Source organism: Homalodisca vitripennis, chromosome 4 (assembly GCF_021130785.1).
Source record: "Homalodisca vitripennis isolate AUS2020 chromosome 4, UT_GWSS_2.1, whole genome shotgun sequence".
NCBI lineage: Eukaryota > Metazoa > Arthropoda > Insecta > Hemiptera > Cicadellidae > Homalodisca > Homalodisca vitripennis.
The window spans coordinates 71,156,359-71,176,012 of record NC_060210.1 but is presented as its reverse complement, the minus strand read 5'-3'; the positions used below and the strand labels follow the sequence as shown (position 1 = coordinate 71,176,012).

Sequence of the window (19,654 nt, the reverse complement as noted above, 5' to 3'; positions counted from 1 at the left end):
ATATAATACTGAGGTTTGATTGAACAAGATCATAACCCAATCACCGTGACCCAAAGAACTGTTGTGAGAAAACCCTGAAATTAAAAAGAAAACAGGTTATCTTGAGGTTTTTAATAAATCTCAATATGTCCTTGGGAACTAAAGATCCCACTCCAGCATGTATAAGAAATGTTGTGTAGAGGTGTTCGACCTAGTCACAGAATTGATTTTACAGTCACAAATTTTGTATATAGAAGTCTCCTTGTACTCCCTGAAGAAGTAACATCTCCAACCCATACTCATGTTATAGAGGTGGTAGCTAAGTGGGCAATGTCAAGTCAATATATTAGAAAATAATCTGATGTCTGGTATTCCTAGTCTAAGAATTACTTCATTATCAATCGTTAACCCTTTCCGGACGAAACACGGGCACTGCACGACTAACATACTACTTCTCATTTCGCTGACATATGAGTTTAGTTCGGTGGGTTCTATTGTCTCTGCATTGTGCTGCTACCTCTCGGGAATAGTTTGAACTATTTTAAACAATATTGCAGTTATTCTTACACAGTACATTTACTGGTTTGTTGATGAGCAACAATAGTTACAGCTGAGTGAATTGTCTGCCAATGTAAACAAACTTGTTAAGCCACTGCGAATCAGATTTGTTGTACTTTTATTGTTGTTTTCATCGTAATACAAGTTTGTTTTTGTTTTTAATCTATTGTAAATATGAGGATAAAGTGCAATTAAATAATGTAATCAGTTTTAGGCCTCATTTTCACGTGAAAATACGTAATATTTATTACTTTGGATTGAGTTGCTTGGACGGTTATAGTGTTGAAACAATGTGTGAATTATTCATTTAGTACTATTTATTTTTGTCATGGCTGCAAGTACAAGTGAATAACCATGACATTAATGATATAAGTAATATACTAGATGACGATTTAACATCCAGTGATGAATAGACCAATTTGCTTCTTCCACTTGATCTAGGCTTAGATAGCCAATAGCCAACGATAGCTTTAATATTAAAAAATTAAAGAAATAAGTTAAGATATACATATTCAATAAAACAAATATGATTTGATACACCAACAGCTTTAAAAGATACATTACACTTGGGATTTTGGTTTATTAACAACAAAATATTTATTTTAAGTATTAAATTAAAAAAGTAAAAATATAATGGTGTACCAATACCAAATAATCGTTTTATACCTTGTTTTACTCTACATTAGAGCCTAATAATAAAAAAATCGTGCATTACCATATTTAAAAAAGTGTTAGTTTAAACCATACAATGATGTACTTTAACTGAACATTTAAATACAATCAGATAGAGAAATTAGCACTTTTTAATGAGTCCCGAAAGGGTGAAAGAGTTTATGACAGCTTTTATCTGTCTAAGAGTTTAAAGGCTTTTCCAGTAGAGGGAAGTTTCGATAGCCTCCTATTCCATCAGAGAATTTTTAACTTCACATTTAGCCAAGCCACAAAGAGGTTTCAGGCCTTTGTTGAAAACAATCTTAAACAAATTCGCACTAAAAGAAGATGAAATTCTTTAATGTACTGAAGAAATACAAAACTATAACAGTTTGAAAATAAAGATACATCAGATAGCTATACAATGTTGTACAACGTAAAAAGCTAAAAGTACAGTAGTTTTAAACATCAAAGTAAAATTTTCAGCTCTCAAGTATGCCAAAATAAACTTTATTCATCTATTAGTTCATGTAATGAAAACAGCACAGACACCCCTTCTAAATACTTCACTAGACACGTTGCCCTCTGTATTTGATACTGAAAACCGATTCCAGATTGTAACACCAGTTCATAAAGAATTTGGTAATGGCCATGATGTTTGTAATAGCAATCCTAAAAATAAAGAAGTCAAGCATGAAATTAAAATATAAGATGTTTCAAAAATCTGAAATGGCCATATTGTATAAAATTTAGTTGTGGACACCAAAATATATAGTGTTATGGTTCAGGAATAAAATCGAAATAATTTTGATGTTCATATAGAAAAGAGCTAAGTGGCAATTCTTTGCTCATTTTCGGTTGCTAAGCAAAACAATGTTCAGCATGTCACGAATATCACTTGATCTACAAGGATCACCAATTCTGAGCTATTATATAAATTAACTGTGTATGATAAAACTTTGCTCAATTTCGGTTGCTAAGCAAAACAATGTTCAGCATGTCACGAATATCACTTGATCTACAAGGATCACCAATTCTGAGCTATTATATAAATTAACTGTGTATGATAAAACTTTGCTCAATTTCGGTTGCTAAGCAAAACAATGTTCAGCATGTCACGAATATCACTTGATCTACAAGGATCACCAATTCTGAGCTATTATATAAATTAACTGTGTATGATAAAACTTTGCTCAATTTCGGTTGCTAAGCAAAACAATGTTCAGCATGTCACGAATATCACTTGATCTACAAGGATCACCAATTCTGAGCTGTTATATAAATTAACTGTGTATGATAAAACTTTGCTCAATTCGAATAAAAATAATCCTTTTAGCGGTAAAATACGAATCGATCCTATCAGGGTCGATCGCACTTGGGAAATTACATGATTGACACCAAGTGGGTTGGTCAATGCTTCCAAGGTTGACAAATTATACAATTCTAAATAAAAAAATAAATTTCTGAAAAATAATATCTGAAGAATTTATAAAGTCTATACTATTGAAGTTAGAGATAGGATGTTGTAATATCACCGCTAATAATTTGGATAACTTAAGGTAAATCAGAATATCTCATTAGGATTTTATTGACTTTGCTTCACAATTTGTAGGTGCAAACATTTATTATATTTCTTATGTGAACAGAGTGACAAGATGCACTAGTAAGCTGAAGAATTGTACAACTAATTCTGTTCAGTTTAGTTAACAACAATATTTATAGTATGACTAACAAAAGGGAATGGTTACATGTAAGTAGCTTAGTGTAAGTGAGGTGAAGGTGTGCATGCTCTTTAGCTTCTCTACCCTGTGCTAGGGGATGACGCCGGTGTCGGTGACAGGGGTGCGGATGCCAGGGGTCATGCCTCTACAGACTAGACCACAGGGCACCAGCCCTCCCCTCGACCCTTTTGGTCTTTGAACAGGTACATTGTTTTATCTGTGAGTAAATCAAATAGGTTCTTTCATTTTTTGATTTTTTAGTTTGGCTATGTTTTATAAATTGTACTGTACTGATTAAGTGACGGAAATGTTGTTGTGTATTTGAAATTATTAAATAAATTCAAATAGCTGCAGTTTTTTTTAGTATTATTGAAGAGCATCTCGTTTTGGACATTAGGTATGTGAAATTGAAATGAGTATTATACATATGAAAATGACTTTGTTTGTTATGCTTTCACACCTAAACTATTCAGCCTATTGTACTGAAATTTTACGTGAACTTTCTAAGGGTCCTTGGTATGCATATATAGGCCGATTCTTATTTCCTCTGAAAATATCTCTAGGCTACTTCCCAATTTTCTCTAAAGTAACAAAAAAATCCCATCTTGGTCCAAAATATTAATTGAAAGAGCTTAATATTGCTTTATTACAGCACTGCTATATGATTAATTAAATTAACAACTATTATCAATTTGTTTACGTATTTTGTAATATGAAATCATATAGTAAGCTTGATAGTAACAACACTTCTTATTTCAACCTTTTTTGCAACCGCTGTTGAGCACAGAGTAAATTTAGTAAAAATAAACTTTTAATTGTACATTTTTTGGTACTATTAAGTATTAGATATAAAAGAGAAAGTTACTATATAATGTTTAATATAAATTTAAAGACAGTTTATAAAACCAATCTTAGTTGTATTTTGACAGAAGTAGGCTTTTCAGACCTGGGTATGTATGTATATTTTCATGATCGGGAAACAAGACAAAATCAACCATGGAACAAAAATATTAAATGGAGTAAATTAGAATGGCTATAAATATAGGTACACTTTTTGACAGATTTTCTTGATTGTGTGGCATCAAAGCAAACTCAACATTGGCATCAGAAATATAATTCATTCGAACCCGCTGTGCTCATACATGTGCAACGCCTACGAAATTGCGTTCAAAGCCAAGGATAACTGCAAGTGAAATCACAGAGCCATACTCCAGACACTATATGCATCTTTTGAATGACATAAAAGTATCGAAGGACATTGCGTCCATTTTGTCCTTTATATCATATCATCGAATTATATCATAAATTCTTCCACTAATAAAGCTAAAAACTTCGACTTGGGGTTTCTTCACATCAGTCTAAAATAGTTTCAGCATTACTGAAATCGTTGGAGCTATCAATTAAATACATAAAATGTTAGATGCAATGCAATGCAGATAAATTTCGGGCGAAGCTACGGGTAAGTGGTAGTAATTTAATAAAGTTATGTGGAATAGGTGAAAACATATTAGCAAATATTACAATTTTGTTTTCTATAAGCATAATACTGAAAATATTTCTTCAAGAGGCAGAGCAACTTTGTCCTAATGTACTTAAAAATATTATAATTTTATTAGGTTTGGTTTTTTTACATTTCATTGTATTTACTTAAAATATGTTTCTATCTGTATATTTGTTCACTGCAGTGTATTTACAGATCTGGGCACTTGCAGCATGTATTAAATGCTATGGGGCTGTGGGCATGCTCATCACTAACAATTTCTTGACCAAATACACAGGTCATCTTTCTGCTTTAGAGAGTTTAATGTAATCTAGCTAACAATGCCTAGACATAGCCATATTGACCCCAAGAAGAATGGGTTTACTTAATGAATTATTGTAACTTGAATCCATGGTTTAGTGTAAGGGTTTGTATAAATGTATTCAAGATGTTGTCATTAAATAGGAGACCTTTTAGTTGTGTGTTCTTTAAGGAAGAAGTTTAGAATTCCAAGAATTCTAAAGTAGATGCTATTCACTTTATGATATGACCCAATTAATTTGGATGTATGAGGCCCTAGAAGAATAGTCATAGAAGCCTGTGGATTTTGATAAAAACTTTTTTCCTTTTTTTATGATCAATTGATGTATTTTGATTAAAAGCTTTTCTTCTTTGCGTTCTATGCTAGTGATAGTAAAATAATAATACACTGCGGAAAGGAATAAATAGACTGAAGGAAGAGATGAAGGTTTGCAAATGATTACTTACAGACTCCTAGTGTTATTTGACCTCTTTTAAATTTATCCTATTCTCATGCTTGGAATATTATTAAGTTTTACTTAATCCCTCACAATAATACGGGGGTGGTCTGAAAGGTTTCCGATCTAACAAAGATACAAGATATTTATTCTGAAATTTTTAAAAAAATGTAGACGAAATTGAAACCAATGTCACCATACAAACTTTAATTTTCTTCTTAAACAAGCCATTATATAAATGGAATAAAACTGAAAAAAGGATGGAAATTTGTGAAGGAACGCTTTTTAGTAGTTTTCTGTAAGATACATACTTAGGACATGTATTTCATTTTGTATGTTTGTCAAATATGAAAATGATTTCTTTTCAATTATTAAGAAGTCCCAAAGTAATTCCTAAGATCCATTTCTGGTATCATCTATAGTGAAAAATAATTTACATATACATGTGTTACTGCTTTTATAGTACATTAAAGTTAAGTGTCTTATTATATTCTATGCCATAGGACTTCAAGTGGACCTAAGACCCAGAAGACAGACTAGCCCAGCAGTGCTTCATAACTTTCTCTCCACAACTCTTGTGTTTGTACTATATTGTTACTATAAATTTCAGTTACTGGTTCTGTTAGAAGGAAATGTAGCCTCTATTTGCCAAATCTAGTGGATACAGTGAGTGTATAATAACGTCAAGATGTGTATTAGTAGTCAGTTTTCTGTTAAACAGAGGACTATTGTGCAATAGCTAAATAAATAATATAAACATTGTTGACTTAATTTTGTTTAGAATTGTTTTTCGAATTAAACTCATTATTAATTGTTAGTTTAAGTAAATACTTGTAGGTGTTATACAGATCCTGTATTATAAGATTGATTAAACTTAAAGAGAAAGTATTAAAGGTATTGTTGTTGCAAATTACGACCCAGACAATACTTGACCCACTATATATTGTATGTACGTGTTCTATAACCTGCTTGCTGCTGTGCTCTGTACGTTAAGTTTGTAGATATATGAATTAGTAAGTTATTGGGCTAATTCTTTTTATATATACTTTATTTATATATAAGTAGATGTGTGCATTATATGCATATTTATTAATATAATATTTATATTTTGTTTTGCAAATCGTCAATCACCTTTATAGCTGCTTTCAGTGTTGTCACAGGAATTTCAGCAAAATTTTACAACTTAGTGGGTGACTCTTGCATGTTATGTTGTTCTTTATTTTATTGTTCTAGTCTTAATCGTTTCACTCAATATGTATTTTATTATTTTTGTAAATGAGTATGTTGTTATTTTAGTGTTTTCTTTTTGTATACAAAATTTGCTTTCCTCATACTACAAGAAGTAAAATGGTCCATTTTCATAGAAATTTATATTATTTTTAATACGATTATTTTTATTCTTATATTTTTATTGGATTTTAGATTATCAATATGTTTATTTTATTAAGTAAGATTCAATTTATAGTGAAGATTTTTTAATGCTTTGAATACTATGTTTAATATTACGTTAATAACTAATTAATTATCAGAACTTAATCTTATTCATCAGGAAAAAACAACATAAGCCTTTGGTTGGTTGCTATTATTGAAATTGATACAAAGATTTTAAAGGTTTCATCTATTTTAAATAATTTCTCTTGTAATTTGTGAACATCAAAGTATGATTTTTTCCTCTGGGCTTTTCTTGTAAAACTACCCCCCAAATATAAAAATTTAGTTGTGTATCAATAAGAGAACTGTTGGTTGTAATTAGATTCTCTTTGGTTATGCAAGCGTAATGTTTATAATTCAATGTATCTTTCTAAACATATGCTAGTGCCTAAAAATCCTCTTTCACTTTTCATAACCAGACTAAAAACTAAATTTTTCAAAGTACAATTTTGCCACCTGTTAATGTGTTTTTTGTTTAAGGGATACAAAATAATTCATTGTCGTCAACAAGTTATTGCATTGCTAAATATTATCGATACTACCAAGAGGTTGGATAGTTTGCATTGTCTTTAATAATAAAAAACATTCAAGCAGATAATACTGATTGGTCTTTTTAGGATTTTACAAATTATAAATAATTAGCAATTAAATGTTATTTTAAAATTTTAAATAAACTTAAAACTTTGATAGGCAAGACGTTATAATGAACCTTTAAAGTTTATAAGTAAAAACTCATTTTTTAATATTTGAGGTGTTAAGAAAAACAGTTCCATGTATTTTGGACAGTATAATGTTTATTTTAAAAGTTCTTTAAATTAAATAGTCTAGCCTAGTTAATCAACAGACTTTCCTAGAAAAATCTGGATCCTAAATGAAAATTATTAATTAATTTATCAAACCAGATTTCATAGCGTATCTCTTCAACTTAACCTTGTTACCAATCGTCACTGTCATTAGATGGAAAACACTATAGATAGATGAATTTCCATATATGTATCTAGTGATTGTAGACAGGTTTTGTTTATGAGCATCCTGTTTCAACCTTGTTTCTGTTGCAGTAACAAAATTTTATTCATAAAAATTTAACCCGAGTGTACTTGATAGCTTGTATTCTATGCACATGTAATATCTCTCTAAAAGGCAGCAGCGTGTCAGGACTAACTAATGTGTAAAAGGATTTTCTGTATACATGGCATCAAGCGCTTTGCTCAATACTTGCCGATGGATATTAGATTGATGCTGGTGGACTGTAGTTTTGCCTCACTTCCATTATTAAGATATGGTGATCAATGACATGACTGTTGACCTTTCTATTAAAATTCAGCGTGCACAGAATTATTTGGTTCATTTTCAATTTAAGATGTGATGATCATGTATCTCCTTATTTTGAGCAATTATTCCTATTTAAGTCCAAAGAACTTAGAGATCTTTACTTAGTCTGTTGCACGCAATTAATCCATAATGGTCGTCCAAGCTATTTGGCCCAAAATTTTGTTTAGTGCTCATAGAACTCGTAGGGGTGCATCTTTATTATCAATTCTTATTCGTCAGACAGCATTATATAATAAATCTTTCAGTTTCCGCATGTCGATTGTGGAGTGCTCTTCCAGATAATATCAGAATTATTGACAAGCGTGATCACTTTGGGCCTTTCTGCTGCGGACTAGGTGAGTGGCGGTTAGTGGTTCTTGTGTGTGGTCGCATTTGGGGTAACTGCATGTAAGCTGAATAAATGGAGAATGTGATCTGATAAGGATAGGATAATTTTATTAGAGTTCAATCAATACACTACATTTTTAATTGTAAAATATAAATCTGTATGTTGGATTCTAATCAACTATTGAACGTAATTTAGTTTTACATGCCAGTTACAATATTGTAATAGGAATGATTATTTTTGTTTAGAGGTTAAGTTGAAGAGAGAACGTTTTAATCTTAACTTCGCCTCTATAAATAAAGACATTTTTTATTTCATTATTTCACATTGCCAACACACAATACCCTATCCAGAATGAACTCCAATTATTTTAAAGCATTTTTTCAAGCTGTTGATAGTAATTGTGCATATTAAAATGGTTCTGTATGAAAATCAAATAATTTGGACAAGTAAAATAGGAAGATCGTAACGGAAAAGAGAACATTATTTATGTTAAATGCTTGTATAGAAATGTTTCTTTACAATTTAATGAAATACAGTTAAGAAGGCATTTTGTATCTGTGTAAAATTAATACTTTGCATGGTTTAATCTTCTCACATATGGTTTCTTAAATGACAAAGTTTTATTGATGTGTCAAGTGTCTTCTTATCTGTTTTTATCTACATTTAAGTTCTTTAGTAACGTTAATTTTTTGCATTCATCTAAATTTGTTCAGTTAGAATTAATTTTATTAGAAATCTAATATCAACATAAGTTAAGATGTTTATAAACACTGAGAATTCAACCTATTAAATCTTATTAACATTATTACTCTTTCTATGTTATTGAGTCATCTATTATTACTTGTTTGGATATGTTCACTAACATTTTGCTACAAACAATCTGATAATGTACTTAATTAATGTTTTCCTTCGTTCAACTCATTTTAGATTTCTTTAGTAAATCACTGAAGGTTTTATGATTTAGTATAGCTGTGTATCTTAGCTTCTACTCAACTCATTTTTAGTTCTTTCAAGTATTATATTTTAACATTTAGGAGGTTTTTTAATTAGTTGTGGATATCTGCTTCTTTGTTGCATATATTGTAGAATGAAATTTATAAAAATATCTACATAGACGTATACATATTGAATAAATGTAGCTTTTTGTGTCCAAAGTTCCATCTTATAAATTTAGTTTGTTTCCTTTAATTTATTCTTTGTGTGAAATGTATTGAAAAGAGATCAAAAAATAAATGTTATGAGGTTTTAAATGTTTTGTATTTAAAAAAAAAATCAAAATTGAAGTCAAGTCACGATAATTATAAAATTATGATAGAAAACATCCTTAACTATTGAGATTCAACTGATGCTTTAGGTTTGCTTCACTTTGTACTTTGGAGTGAAAATATCAACCAAAACCATAGTTAATCAGTGTATGCCTGACAGAAATATATATCGCTTTCATTATTCAAGAAATCTTGCTATAGTTAGAGTATTTATTGAGTTCTTGTAAATGTCTCTTTTATGATTAGCTTTTCAAAATTCACTATTATTAGCATTGTCAGAAAATAGTTAAAGAGAAAATCTACCTTTGATAGTTTTACTGTTGTTACCAAGTTGTACAATTTGTATGAAATTTGTGATTTTCTAACACGTTATAAAACATACATTTTAGACATTTACTATATTTTATTACAAATAAGGAACGGAAAATTCTTCCCATCAATGTGAGAAAACTAATACTCGTATTTAGATAGCTGCTTGTGCAAATCTAAATTCTTGGCTGAAGTGGACACATGAGAATGAAAACATACAACAAAGGAGCAGTCTCTCTAGTAACAAGCATTAGGGGCAAGTCGGACAACTTACTGCTAAATAAATACTCAAGTGCTAAAGACAGAAATGTTAATATTTAGTTAACAGCATATGTATAGTGAGTAGAACTGTACAGCATAACATAATATATTGTAATTAGTAAGTCGCGATGTGATATACGTAGAGCAAAGGTTATATTGGTGTTGCAAAAGAGCATGTATGCAACGATATCAATAAATTAGTGCATATATACAATTTTCCCGTGTTATACATTCCAGTAATGCCCTTATTATATAATGCATCTTGTTTATTTATGTTAAATCAAAATGAGTTTTAAATTGTATTATAAAGCAAATTGTGTTAGTACAGTAAATCTGTATCCCTTATATCTATTGCTGATAAATACGGATGTTATAATTATTTGTATTTATTTTTCAACCAATAAAGCAAATAAAAGTACTGTTTTATTTATTTGTTGTGATCCTAAATAAAGAAAACTAATAACTCTGCTCAGTCAATGGTTATTATAATAAAAGCTGTAGAACATTCTATTATATTAGTATTGATGCTAATTTTCAATTTAAAAAATTATTAATGTTTTCATGACTAGAGAAATTGTTAAAATTATAACAAGATGAATTTTTTTATTGATTTTTAGTTTTAACAGTAATATATTTCTTTCTTAATTTAAAACTAATATTATAAGGTGAACGCCTTCACTGCTGGTACATACTGAGTGATACTGAACAAACTCATCCATTGCGCCGTGAGGTGTCTGCTGCAGTCAGCGTGTCAATGTGTAATAAAAGTTATAAAAATGGGTAAATCTCTGGCTTTTTAATATATTCATTTCAAACAGCTATTTAATGCAATTGAGAGTCTTGAAAGATGGAAAGGTAAATAAGAATAAAATGTTAAATGCATTGCCTAGATGCTCTTCAAAATGTCATCAACATTATTGGACAGTTCTGGAGACCAAGATTGCGTTCAATCTGAGAATTTCTGTTTCATAAAAATTATTTCAACTTGATGAAAACAATAGACCATCTAGAGTTTAGAAATTAAATGTTTGGGTTCTTTGAAAAATTTAAATTAATATTTTAAACATGTTTCAAAAGATAACGCACAGGTTGCTTGCCCATGTAGGCTAATTTCCAACAAATATATATTTAGAAATTACAATGTTTAAAATTTCATTGTTAACAAAAATTTGCAAACCCATTTGTAATCTCTGTACCTATAAGAAGATTGTGGAAATAAATTTATATTTCATTTCATTTCATAATATTGGCAAATTTTGAGAAACGTTGATTGAATTTTAGTGTATTCTGTTATGGCACAGCAAAAACCCAAATGATGTAAAACTTCTTTCCATGCTCTGACCAACCTGTCAGAATTTGTGGTTGCCACTGAAGCGACGACTATCTTTATTCTGAGATGTTAAACTCATGAATACTTTCTGCACACACTAGACTCTTTACGATATTCGAGGTAAAAGGTAAATGTAAAGCATGTCTTATTTTACCAACCAAAGTTAGGGTTAAGAAGAGATATTTTATTAAGTTAGGGCTAAGAAGACTTCTCTAACACTTAACCCTGTGGATTAATGGCTTAATGGTGACTTCCGAACCACCGTTAATGGCCGGAAAAAGAAGAGCCAACCTTCCATTTGCATTACTCATCAAATCCAATATTGAGCACTTCCTACACACACAAGATGAAGTGGAATCTATCTTTCTGATAATAAATGTCCCTCCTCTGCCTCAATAAGCCAACGGAGGATAAACATATTGTATTGTTACAAAATATGGCGTATTCAGTAAAAATAAAGGTACAGTAGGGTCTCAAAAACTCAGCATCGATAATCCGGTCCTCTGAATAACTTGCCCACACCCTGGCAGGGGGATAAACCCCTTGTGCAGACTCGTTCAAGATCCCGCATTCCTTTGTCTCGCTCTCCCACCATGTGTCTGGCACCGGCGGCTCAGCCGTTTTTAACCAGCAGCCAGCCAGTCGATTTATTAGCCTTGTTGCATAACTCGATGTGAGAGACTGGGCATACTGTATTGATGAAAGTTTGTGTATGCTAGACAGTACTCTGCAATGTAATCTTCCATTAAAAGAAAACAAGTGAACTTGTCTATGGAGCTACTTGATAAAGTGCCAGTGCAGTGGCTAAGAACTTTGGAGTCGGCAAAAGTAATGGAAGTTAAAGCAGATGAAAATCAAGTGATGGTGTGTTAAGACATTGTTTCAGAAACATTGAAAGAAGGAAAATATTAAGGAAAGTAACTTTAATGAGGTAAATGAAGCACTTTACATTTGACTTAGCCAAACAAGAGAAGGGCACACCAATCTTGTTAGAGCCTTGAACTTTTATAAAGAATTTATACAACGATAACGATCCTAAACTTGTCAAAAGCACTGGCTGCTTTGATCGCCGGAAGCTGCAATGGAGTCCAGCAGCTTAGTATTCGTGGAGAAAAACCATCTAGATACACGGAGGGTATGTCTCGGTTTAAAGAAAATTTTTAGAAATTAGTTGAATTTGAAGGTTTGATTAGAGAGCAATTGTTCAACTGAAATGAAACAGGGTTAAATTATAAACTGTTACTAGCATTTCAAAGAAGACCAGGTTTTAAAAGGAGAAAGAAGAAGAGGGTAAAAATTCTAGCAATAGCAGGTGAACACAAATTAAAACTTGGTCTCATTGGAAAATCAAAGAAACCATGTGCATTTAAGAACATTGAAATGGATAAACTATTAGTTTGGTAATGAAAATGCCTGGATGAGCTGTGCAATTTTCATAACATTTTTCAATGAAGTATTTGTTCCATCAGTAGAGTTTTTTAAATATAAAAATCTGCCGACAAAGGATATTCTGATTTTTTGCAATGTGTCTTTCTACCCAGAATTAAAGAGTTAAAAAATGGGGACATATAAGCAATGTTTTTACCACCTCTCACTTTCCGGGTGAATGTGCTACCATTACACCACAGAGCGCTTACTTTTTCCGATTCAATTATTTTGTATTTGGCTATATCTGTCACATATGCATTTAAATAAGCAAACTAACATATGATCGGAAGACCAAATACTTGTCAAACGACTTTTATTTACATTAACAACTTGATTTGAACCATACAATACATCAAGTTTAAACAAAAGAATTAAATGAGAATTGTTTGTGCAAAATTGGTTCGAAAAATCTCATTGTTTAAAAGAAAGAAAACGGAATGGAAGTTAAAAGAGATCTTTCAGGACGAATTGAAAGAGATACTGATTTTATAAAACACATTATCACCGGTGACGAATCTTGAATTTTTTAGTATAAGCCAGAAACAAAATGTCACAATAAAGAATAGCACACTTCCATTTTAACTTGTCAAGAGTGAGCAAATCTATAGCCAAACCATGCTGATTTTATTTTTTGATTCCAGTGGCATAATCCATAAAGTGTTTTTACTTCTGCAGGATAAACTGTAAATCAATACGTTTATCTTTAAATCGTTGCAATGCTGTAGAAAATAGTTATGTCCGAGAGACCAGCCATCAAAGTCAACTGGATGCTACATCATAACAATGCGCCTTGCCACACTGCATTCTCAACTACTACATTTTTTACCCAAAAAATATTTATATTGTTCTTCAACCACCCTATTTTCCTGATTTGAGTCCCTGTGACTTTTTCCTGTTCCATAAGCTAAAATGCTACCTCAAAGAACATTATTTTGGAACAATAGAAAATCTTAAGTCCAGATTTTCACCCTACTGAAGCACAGGCTACACTGACCTAGATCCGCCCCTGATTGTTCGATTACATTGTAAGCTTAAAATTTATTTCCAGCGGCCTATATAAACTCTTCTGTGGATCAGAACACCTTAAACACCCTAAGGTTTCTTAGTCAAGTTTTGACTTCAATTTTGTTGCTTCAAATTTGTGTTTTGATTTCTTTACTGTGTTACAAACACACCATTTTGTAAACTTTATACTCACATAAAAATTTTAAGGCATTCCACACACACATATGTTTTGTGCACTTGTACAAACTTACACACGCCTACTCATTGCACACACATTTTCCTAACATGCACCCAGTAAACACCCTGTGTAATAAATACACATGCATGCTCACTGTACATACTCGATAACACTTCAGATTAGTTGGGAGTTCCAAGAGACCGAGGAATTTCTTAGCAGAGGCTGGATATTGCTAGGACCAAGAGGTTTTTCTTTGTGTTTAAAAGACTAGTTCTAGAAGTAGGTTAAAACCTTTATTTTACTATCATGATTCCACCCATCCTCATGGACCACTGGCTATGATGCTGACAATATTTTTAATGCTGCAGACTCCATTGTGTACTTCACTTAACAATTAAAGTTTCACTCCATCTACAAATAAGTACTAGGGCTTAACAGTTCATTTTATAATTGTGGGAAACAGAACTTTACTAGGAGATTCAAGATGATATGACTGACTAATTCTAGCACAGATGATATCAATATAGTCTTTGCAGTTCACTTCCCCATCAAGGGACTTCCTCAGGAACTTCAGGAACCATTCACACTCTATATTCAAGTTGTCAAAGAGAAAAAGCTCTCCACAGAAGTGAAGCCGTCCTATGTATTCCTAATTGAATTTGACGCAGGCGGATCACACTTCAATAAAATGATATTTTTGTTTATCAGAATATTTTTAATTAACCTTTTTCCTAAAATTGAATCCGTAGACTATTTAACCTATAGACTTCATCAACCACTGAAAGGACATCATACCTTCAAAATTAAAGCGAAATACAACTAACATCTTATTATTAAACATTGTAGTTTCATTCATTGGGTCTTGAGTTGCTTGTCATGAATCAAATAGCTATAGGCAATATCATTTCCAATCTTCCAAATATTGCAGTCTGTGGTAATCTGGACCATTGTGAACAAGAGGCCTACTTGGATACTGAATATTTATTTTGAGGTAAGGGAGACCAAAATAACAAATATAGTAAGGAACCTGTAAATATAGTTCTTATCTGTTCCCTCTCCAAATATAAGGAATTGTCTAAATGCAACACAATCAGTAGAACAACAGTTTAGAAAAAGTAGTGTCCTGAATTTTATCTGTTTGCTGTCTACAAAGTATGATGAAAAAGACAATAATTTAATCGCGAGAAGCATAATGGTTTCTAGAAGTTGGTCAATGAAATAGTGATGGAGATATTAAATTTATAACATAACAAATTCAACAATTGCCATGTTAGTATGAAATGGCATACCGAGCTAGCCAACGAACTTAGTAGAGCTATTATAAGATCAACTTTTTTACTCGTAAACTTAGGAATGAGGGGTGATTTTGAACTCTGGAGGTCATGTTCAGTTTTTTAGTTGGAGGTCATGGAAATATTTTTAATGACTGTTCTGAGGTAAATTGTAAAAGTTATTCAAGAGTGAAAACATATGTTTCTAAAACTCATATGTGAAGCATCATAATAAATACTTAAACATAATGGAAACAAATCATAGCCAACGTGGCAGACAGACTTGTATTCGAGAATAAGATGAACAGATTTGTCACGTCTGTAGCTCATGACTTAAATTCCCAGCCATCAAAGTTCGTAATAAGTCCAGTAATTTAATTGGCATGAACACCTGTCATTGAAGAAGAGCTTGATGGAATCATCAAGCAGCTTTCGATAAGAGTCTCGATCTACTGTCAAATGTCAGTGTTGATTGCAAAAATATCCCAGTGCATATTCATGGTTGTAGAAGGATTAGAATAGAAGCTCAAATCTTTTCAAGATTTTTTTTACCAGTCACATCCAGTTGAGCTACGAATATTGTGTTCCTCAGGTATCAGTCATGGATCTAATTCTGTTTATGATATACGAGTTTATCAACAAAGATAATTCAATATAGGAGCGTCGCAGTTGCAAGAAAGAGCGATCCAGTATGCATGCAAAAATACGACTCGTTTCGACGAAAATCAAAAGCTGTTTTGGAAGAACAGACTTGTTGAACTCACCAATAATTTTGTGTACAACATTTTGAGAATCAATCTCAAAACAAACGTCAAAATCCAGTCTATTAAGTAATGTGGACTCGGAATGTAACATTACCATCTTGTTGACAGACACCATACTGGAAGTAATCTACAGCTACAATTCGAAATCTTTTTAATCGTACAACTTGGTCGTGGTTTGACAGGGAATAATCACTTTGACCATGTTTGAGGGAAATTACTCTCAGGCATTTATGTTTTAATGCCTAATCAAATACTACCATTATAAGGGATTTACTCCCACATCATCAACAGAGTGTTATAATCTGTGCAAACAACCACATGAAGAGAGTGTTCAAGTTGCAATATCAAATTATTGTTCAGGGAGTCTCTGGGATTTTACAGTTTGGAAATAATCTAATATGTATTTATTTTTAAATTCCCAATCACAAGTAGCTGGGTAGACTAGACGTAGGCTGCATTGATATGAGACCAGTGGCAGGGAGGTTATCGACATGGGAGGCACAGGACGTTTATGCCCTTGCATATGCATACATATTCGTTTAATAAAGTTGCCAGACTGGATGAAAATGTCCCAACGCTCATTCTTAAAATCGCACGGTTCTTAAAATCTTAAATGCTTTTTAGCATCAAATGTATTTTATACTATAGCCACGTTTTAGCATACAACAGCCTATCCAGACCCGGTATTTGGAATGGAAAATTAACAAATGAATGAATGGTGAATTGTAAGTCTAATTATTGATTTAGGTAAGACGAGAATGGAAAGATAATACAAAATGGTGTTTACTACAACACATTTTTAATCATCTTAGCAACAAAGAGCTAGCTAGATCTGACTTGACGATCTGAACTACGGCAAAATATAACTCTCGTGGTAAGCGAGTGGGGGTCTTGTTGACTTATTACTATTTAGATAAAATGTTGACATTCGCAATATCATAGAGTACCATCCTATAAGTATTAGAGCTTATGGGATTGACAACAATTTCAATAGATGTAACAGAAATGTAACCTGTAGTAATGTAACACAGCTTATCGTAACCAGTTGGCACGCCCACATTTCCTTGACATGCTTCTACAAGTAAAGCATCTGATAAAAATTAAATTAGGAGTACAAGTATAAATGAAATTTATTATTTTCCCGAAGCACTGCGAGGCGCGGCGCGGCGGCGGACGCGGGCACGAGGAAGCAGAGTGGGGTGGTGGCGCACGCGCACGCGCACACTGACACTGGCTCGGTCAGCGAGTGGCGCGGCGCTCAGTGCAAGTCTGTCTACAGTCACTGTCTGCGCTCGGGTACAGTCACAGCAAGTGTACGCCGTGTCTCGCCGCCCGCGTGTTCTGTGTCATGTCTGCGTGTGTCGTGTATAGTGTCTAGTGTAACTACATGTGGTGTCTAGTGTATAGTTAGTGATACTGTCATGGGCAAGAGGACCGCCTTACTGCCACTCGCCTACCCCTGTCGGGTCGAAGGATGGCTCAATGTTTATGGTTAGTATCTTACACGCAATCCGATAACATTAAGACAAGCAGGAGAGTGTAGTGTAAACAACAACTTCAGTTGTCATTTAACTTACTGAGGCATAGGTCGGTATGAAACCATGTAAATATGTGCACACAATCCGATAACATTAAGACAAGCAGGAGAGTGTAGTGTAAACAACAACTTCAGTTGTCATTTAACTTACTGAGGCATAGGTCGGTATGAAACCATGTAAATATGTGCACACAATCCGATAACATTAAGACAAGCAGGAGAGTGTAGTGTAAACAACAACTTCAGTTGTCATTTAACTTACTGAGGCATAGGTCGGTATGAAACCATGTAAATATGTGCACACAATCCGATAACATTAAGACAAGCAGGAGAGTGTAGTGTAAACAACAACTTCAGTTGTCATTTAACTTACTGAGGCATAGGTCGGTATGAAACCATGTAAATATGTGCACACAATCCGATAACATTAAGACAAGCAGGAGAGTGTAGTGTAAACAACAACTTCAGTTGTCATTTAACTTACTGAGGCATAGGCCGGTATGAAACCATGTAAATATGTGCACACAATCCGATAACATTAAGACAAGCAGGAGAGTGTAGTGTAAACAACAACTTCAGTTGTCATTTAACTTACTGAGGCATAGGCCGGTATGAAACCATGTAAATATGTGCACACAATCCGATAACATTAAGACAAGCAGGAGAGTGTAGTGTAAACAACAACTTCAGTTGTCATTTAACTTACTGAGGCATAGGTCGGTATGAAACCATGTAAATATGTGCACACAATCCGATAACATTAAGACAAGCAGGAGAGTGTAGTGTAAACAACAACTTCAGTTGTCATTTAACTTACTGAGGCATAGGTCGGTATGAAACCATGTAAATATGTGCACACAATCCGATAACATTAAGACAAGCAGGAGAGTGTAGTGTAAACAACAACTTCAGTTGTCATTTAACTTACTGAGGCATAGGCCGGTATGAAACCATGTAAATATGTGCACACAATCCGATAACATTAAGACAAGCAGGAGAGTGTAGTGTAAACAACAACTTCAGTTGTCATTTAACTTACTGAGGCATAGGTCGGTATGAAACCATGTAAATATGTGCACACAATCCGATAACATTAAGACAAGCAGGAGAGTGTAGTGTAAACAACAACTTCAGTTGTCATTTAACTTACTGAGGCATAGGTCGGTATGAAACCATGTAAATATGTGCACACAATCCGATAACATTAAGACAAGCAGGAGAGTGTAGTGTAAACAACAACTTCAGTTGTCATTTAACTTACTGAGGCATAGGTCGGTATGAAACCATGTAAATATGTGCACACAATCCGAACTGGATTTCTGTACACAAACGTAGTGTACTGATAAATTTCACTTTTTGCAGGTCCATTTTTGCACAAATTGAGCTACAATATAAACTCAAATTTAGTTCTCTTCCTACAAATAAACATTGTATACATACATTCAATATTCGGTATGTATGCTATGCACTAAACTGTTTGTTGATTACTGTTATCATCACAGGTCATTGTTACAGTATTATCAGAACCCAATAGAAAGGCTATTCTATAGCACAGTTAGGCCTATATCCGTGTCAAGACTTGTGGTACTGACAACAAGCTTTGTTATAACTGTTACTATTACAATGTATGGTACTTCAATCAATTTTTTAAAATAAGTACAATATAAGTATGGGTGTAGTGTGTCTAAATAACAAACCTTTGACATAATACGATTTCTCTGCAGTGTCACAAAATTGGGCTGAAACCCTGAGTTAGTTGCTACTCTCATAGGTGGGAAAATGTGCAGATATATTAATGAACAGAATAAACCCTAGTTTTTATAAATACCAGTTAGGTTATAATACAATACAATAGATATGTTATTTGTATCTCAGCTTACATCATTATTAAGGGTAAGAAAATGAAATAAAGGAGTGTATAATATTATATATTATACATAATTATGATACAATTACATATATAATATATATATATATATATATATATATATATATATATATATACGGTGTGAGTTAAAATTAATGAAAAACTGATGAATAAAAATTGAGGGTTGGAACTCGGGACACC

At 32.6% G+C, this 19,654-nt stretch overlaps 2 protein-coding genes across 10 annotated transcripts in view; both read left to right on the top strand.

Annotated features, from left to right (window-relative positions):
- The window catches only part of LOC124359502 (phosphatidylinositol-binding clathrin assembly protein LAP), a 121,717-nt gene extending 111,226 nt beyond the window's left edge, over positions 1-10,491 (top strand). For 6 of the 8 annotated variants that reach the window (XM_046812287.1, XM_046812286.1, XM_046812283.1 and 3 more), the window contains 2 exons: positions 3,004-3,112; positions 5,651-10,491. In XM_046812287.1, coding sequence (XP_046668243.1) covers positions 3,004-3,108 — 105 coding nt within the window. In that variant the 3' untranslated portion in view covers positions 3,109-3,112; positions 5,651-10,491. Of the gene's footprint in view, positions 1-3,003; positions 3,129-5,650 lie in introns of all 8 variants that reach the window. The other 2 variants (XM_046812285.1, XM_046812290.1) reach the window with 2 other exon arrangements.
- Positions 10,492-17,304: 6,813 nt separating this feature from the next.
- The window catches only part of LOC124359500 (ras GTPase-activating protein raskol-like), a 342,763-nt gene continuing 340,413 nt past the window's right edge, over positions 17,305-19,654 (top strand). For both annotated transcript variants that reach the window (XM_046812276.1, XM_046812274.1), the window contains exon 1: positions 17,305-17,540. In XM_046812276.1, the coding sequence (XP_046668232.1) occupies positions 17,471-17,540 (70 nt within the window). In that variant the 5' untranslated portion in view covers positions 17,305-17,470. The remainder of the gene's footprint in view (positions 17,541-19,654) is intronic.